General features: G+C 42.5%; 1 protein-coding gene across 2 annotated transcripts in view; it reads right to left on the minus strand.

Annotated features, from left to right (window-relative positions):
• LOC105023799 (copine-5) overlaps positions 1-5,747 on the minus strand; it is a 110,705-nt gene extending 104,958 nt beyond the window's left edge. For both annotated transcript variants that reach the window (XM_013136389.4, XM_013136388.4), the window contains exon 1: positions 5,266-5,747. In XM_013136389.4, the coding sequence (XP_012991843.1) occupies positions 5,266-5,375 (110 nt within the window). In that variant the 5' untranslated portion in view covers positions 5,376-5,747. The remainder of the gene's footprint in view (positions 1-5,265) is intronic.
• Between the last annotated feature and the right edge of the window lie 253 nt (positions 5,748-6,000).

A 6,000-nucleotide genomic window follows, 5' to 3' on the forward strand; every position in this document is an offset into this window, starting at 1 on the left:
ACATAGCTAAAGTGACACATTTCCTCAGGGCTTTTATCAGTGTAACACAGAAAGTTCAAGGAAAATGGATCTACTGGTTGACAGGGACATTGTTTAACAGGAAGCCCAATGCACTTACACAGGAAGTTCAAGGTACTCTGATCTACTTCCTTTTACACAGGACGCACCAGGTACTTCGATCAACTTCCTGTTATATAGGTATATAAGGTACTCTGATCAACTGGCTGACAGAGAGAGGATGGAAAGCAATTGCTCCAATTGCTCCAATTTTTGGAATACACTCTGGAGTCCTCGTCACATATTTTCCAAGTGAACCTCTGTCTGGGTCCACACCCTCCACAGGGTTGGAGCAGAAGACAAACCGGAGTTGTCTGGATTAAGAAATTACAGGGAGAGTTGTCAGCAAGGGTGATTTCAATACAGTCTCAGTGGCTGAAATGATCAAATGAAAAATACAAGATGTACTTTTGGTGTCCCAGCATAAGCTATCACTGTGATTAGTATGCCAACAAAACAAAGCACACTTCTTTATCTGAAGAAATTAATAGTTCAAAAGTTAGATTCGAAACTAATGGGATGCTCAACTGACAACTAACTACACAGCACCCTACCTACACAGCACCCTACAACCACCTGAACCAATGACACAGAGCCTGGCTCACCTGAATACACCGCCTGGACCTACGCCATTTCATTTCCTGTTCGTCGAACTCACCAAAGAGACTAAATATAGACACTCGACTAGAAGCAGAAAGTTGGATAGGTTACATAACTTCCACATAGCGGCAACATAAATCCCTGATGTTGGTTTCAAAACCTCTATTTCTGCAGTGTATTCATGAAGTGCTGTTTCTCTAACAGGAAGCGTAGAGGAGACGTGTAACAAGGACGAGGAGAGGCGACATGTAACAAGGAGAACAGGAGACATTCAACAAGGAAGAGAACAGGAAATATGTAACAAGGAAGAGGACAGGAGACACGTGACAAGGAAGAAGAGAGCAGACATGGAAAAAGGAAGAGGAGACGTAACAAGGAAGAGGAGATATGTAACCAGAGGAGATGAGACATGTAACAAGGAAGAGGAGATGAGACATGTAACAAGGGAGGAGACATGCTACAAGAGTAGACCCCATTCTTAACCAGCCATCTCTCTCCTCTCAGGTTTGGAGTTCTTGTATTCACTGTAGAAAGACATGCTTTTTCACATTCTGTCTCTCTATCTGTCTGTCTTTCTTACTTTATTTACCCCCAACACCTTTTCATCCTCTGTCTCAGTGGCTGAACTTAACAGGACCAATCCTGGTCAGAAGAGTTGCTGGGTGATAGCAGAACAAATCCCTGTTAGAGAGGCTGTGTGACAAAAAAATAAAAATAAATAAACAATAAAAGCAATCTGCTATCACAGAGATGTTTTGATAGGGTGGGGTCCTCCTCTCCACCAGTACCTGCTATTTTGATGGAGCTTTGCCTTGGTGGAAGGCGGGGGCGGGAAATGATGGGAATCACAGGATACCTTTAGGGGTTCAGTCAGTGCAGAAGAGCGTAACAGAGCGCCGTGTGTGCCGCCATCTAAAGCCTCCCAGCCTTGCCAAATCAATTACACAGAGACCTGGGGCTGATGCTCCATAACGCTCCTCTCACCCCGCGGAACCAGACCCCCTGAACCGTTTCTTGGTACATCTCACAAGAGCCACCCTATTCCCTATGTGGGGTAACGTTTTTGACCAGGATTGACAGGGCTGAGACGGTGGAGTGTAAATGCAAAAGGCTGTGATTTGGGACACCTTGGTTTATTGACCAGAAACACAATAAAACCAACCATTGGAGAACAGTGACTGGAGCATCTGGCTTTGGATGGCTTTCGTAAATCAGTCAGATGTTACAGTCACTCAGAGGATCGTTAGAGCAGGTAATGGAGGAAGAAAACAAAGACAGATTGGGTGGATGCGTTTGATGACTTTTTAAATTACATTTGAATTTAAGAAAATCACTAAATGTTATGCTGGTCAGATCTTTGAAGCAGCGATGATGTAACAAAAAAGTTATTATTAATGGATAGGTGACTTTGAGGGATCAGTCAATTTATTGAAATACTTATTCACATGAAGTCAAGCTGACTAAAATCCATGAAGGTACGCTTACTACACATTATGTTAAGCTGGCAATTTAATAAATTTTGCTGGAGAGCATTCCATGAAGCCAAACAAAACACTCAAGAAAAGCAGCTGAAGCAATGAAAAATAGGAAATACAAGTGGACATGATGGATGGTAACACTGCAGCTACTGTACAACAGACTCTAGCCACAGAAGGTAAAAACCAAGGCTTTGTGAACTGAGGAAATACCAATACATTTCCCCTGGTAATGTGGATTTGTATGTGTAAGCAGACATTAAAACTACACGGGAGAGATGACATCTCTGCCGTCTGATGGTTTTAACAGGCAAACTGAACCTCAACACACACAGAGCCTTGGTTAGGGAGATTGATCGACATGATAACACAAAGCATAAACAATGAGATCATCCACCTGGGGCAAGGCACGTCGGCTGTAACTTCACACGCGCAGGTGCGAGAGAGACCGGCACACGCGCACACAAACACAGGCACATACACACAGACACAGAAAAAACTACACACAAACATCCTCTTTGGATACACACACAGTGAATAAAACTGTATGTACCTTTCATCAAATGAACGTGACGTGACGTGCAGGCAGCCTTAGCAGACAAGAATATTTAAGAGTACATGCTTCATCATTTTAAAGCAGAACACAGAAACACCCCCACAGCTGCTTGAAACCTTTGATGTGATAATACAAGTTATTATTTTTTTTTAACTAATTATCTGTATTCGAGATTGAACTGCTCTTTATATATTGCAGCAAGTCAGTCAGCCAGTTAGTCCATCAGCCAGCCAGGAAGACATTTATATCCACATGGTCTGAGACCAGCAGCTCGCTCTCCCAGTTATCATGTCACTTCTGAGTTAGGTATGACAGTTATAACGGCAATTTAGGAGTGGAAATGTCAATGACCAATTAATTATACTTGTTCGAGAGCAAAGTAAGGAGCTGAAGGTGTTTAACAGCCAACGGTTTTGTGTTAGGGATGTGTTCCAGTCTGATTGATTTTCTACTAAACAGCCCTTCTACACAAGATTGGTTCCAATCCGATTGATTTTGTACTAAGCCCTTGCAAGGAGGAAGCAGGAATTTGTATCTTCCATATCAATTTTCCCTCCAGTTAATTAAAAAGCCAGTGGCTACAGGTTATTTGCTTATTTCCTGGAGCTAGTTTGTGTGTGCATGTGTGGGTGAGATCCAAGGTTATGTGTACATAGTAAAACCTGACCAATCAGTCTCCATACTTTTTGTTGACAACTAGGTTTAGGGTAAAACTTACAATTGGACAGTGCTAGAATTGTGGTTACATATAAGTTTAGGCAATATGGGTAAGGGTTTTGCATTAAGGTTAGGTTAAGTTTAGGCATGTTAGGGTTATGGTTAGGTTTTGGGTTAGGGGATCGGAAACATGGATTTATGGGTTTCTGATCCTTACAATGATAGAAAAGATTACACATCATGGCATTAGGGTTGGGATTTGGGTTAGACATTATGGGGTTTATGATGTTGTCAGGGCTAGGATTTGGGTTAGACATTATGGGGTTTATGTTGTTGTCAGGGCTAGGATTTGGGTTATGTAAAAATGGGATTATAAAAGGGAATCAATTTTGATAAGGTCACATGGCTGTGGCCATGGTTAAACTGCCAGACCCTATGTCCTCAGTGGAGAAGCAGTTTCAGGGAGACAACAGGCAGCCTTAAAGCAAAGCCCCTGGTTAATCTGTCTCCTACAGCCTAGTGACATCATATCGATATCTGATAGCTCTGTGACATGCATGCATCAAACTCAGGTCTTGAAAAAACTGTTGGCTGCACAATGAGGAGTGACCAATGGATGTAGTATAACCTCTATATGAAAAGGAGGGAAAAGAGAGAGGGGGCTTGAAAGAGAAAGAAATGAGGGAGGGAGTGAGTAAAAAAGTGGTTCCCCAGATTTGAAGGAACAATCTGTTGTTTAAACAATAAAAACACAATTTTGTTAATAAGCTGAGGTATGGGCCTGGAAAAACTGCAATACTTTTAAATTCATAAACAGAGTTATAGATACAAAGAATGAGCATCCATGAAGTCGAATGTACATTCTGAATGATGTTTTAAAGGTATACAGTCTTTATATACAATGAAATGGTTTACAAACAATGGCCCAAAGCTAGATTATATTGTTAGGTTCTGAGGGAGTAAAATAGTTAACATTCATGAATTAATATTTCTGTTATATTCACAAATTAATGGGTTAATTTGTAATAAATAAAGATATCTATGTTATATATCACTGCTTGTGCTTTTTATATCAGCAGTAGAAATTGTTGTACCAAGGTGGAATGTAGCCCCAGATGGGCTCAAATACAAATGTGAACAGGCTATCACTACTTGATAATCTCTTTATGTTCCACTTCCCTGACCTCTCAATGGAAATTAGAGGCGAAAATCAATATAGCAACCGTGGATTTAGGCTACGGTAACCTGCGTTCCTATAGCCTTAAAAATGTATATCCACTAATCCACTGCATTGTCCTTCACAAACCCGAGACCCCACCCCAGTGAAAGACAGTGTAGGCTTTTGGACCATGTGGTGGAAATATTATTAATAGTTGGTTAAAATAATATAAATTGTAGGTTCTGATTATCATCCAGAATTTGCAACTGGCAGTACAACACAGCACTTTAGCGCCTCGAGGGACCTTCTCACCTCGCGCCAACAAACTCTCCAACGGTCGATTTCAACTGTAGCACGCGACCGTTTGAGCTCTGGTTGGAAACGTGGCGCAGCAAGCCCTATGGAAAACGGTATTAGCGACAGACCCAAACACCGCCGATTCAACGGAATCTAAGTTAAAAATCTCACAAAAACATTAAACAAAAGTTAGATTCATAACGCCCACTTCAGTGCCCTTTCATGTTTATTTCCATTGGCTAGGATACCTCTCTCCTAAAGCGCTGATATCCGATATCCCTGATAAACATAGTAGGCTACTAGGATTGGAAATCACTTGAAACATTAAAGCACATAGGTCTGTCTATTCATTAACGTTGCAATTCGGGGAATAGATTACTACTGCTTGCTGGGTTTCTAAAGCGCAAGAGACCTATCCAAAGTCTAAGAGCCAGGGCGAGCATCCAGCTCGGTGAGCTCTTTACCTGCATGACACCGTGATCTCCACTTTGGTGGCTGGAATGCTTCCTGCGATGGGATCGAAGTCACACACCGCAGCCTTGCTATCCAGCTTGTCCATGACGTCTCCCTCCATGCGCGCGGGGGACCCGGGCCAACTCCCCGGTTCACTCAGCCTGGCCGCTTGCGAGTCCCTTTCGAATGTTTCCAATTCTCACGCGGGTGCGCAGCGAGCGGTCCACGCAGAACAGAGCCACTAGTCAAACGTCAAAGAATAGGCTGGGAAGAGAAGATGTGAGTTCGGTCAAATCCGCTAAGTGCTCTTCATTGGACAGGCGGCACTAGACAGAAATCCTGTCTGCTTCTTAAATGTATCTGAGCTTTTTATTTAGGGACGTCACACTGTGACCAATAAACCGAAGCAGATTAAATTATAGCTAATTTATTAACGGCAGTGGCGTCCCAGCGAAGTCAACATGCAGCGAGCGCCCTTCTCTCTCTGTCTTCAGGCAAGGAATGAACTCAGATGACAATGGAGCGTTTGGAAAGTAAAACCAACAACCCCACCCCCTTCCTGCATTCTTTCATATGTTTGGCTGCCTGCAAAGGCAGCTGACTGGTTAACTTACCAGTTGACTGACTGCGAATCAACTAGGCCTATTGATTTACGGGCACAGATCGTTACTCGCTTCCAAATGATGAGCCATTAACAGCAACAGCTAACCTCCGGACATAGTTTATGAATATTTCTTCAATTATAC

This window comes from Esox lucius, chromosome 12 (assembly GCF_011004845.1).
Source record: "Esox lucius isolate fEsoLuc1 chromosome 12, fEsoLuc1.pri, whole genome shotgun sequence".
NCBI classification, from domain to species: Eukaryota; Metazoa; Chordata; class Actinopteri; order Esociformes; family Esocidae; genus Esox; species Esox lucius.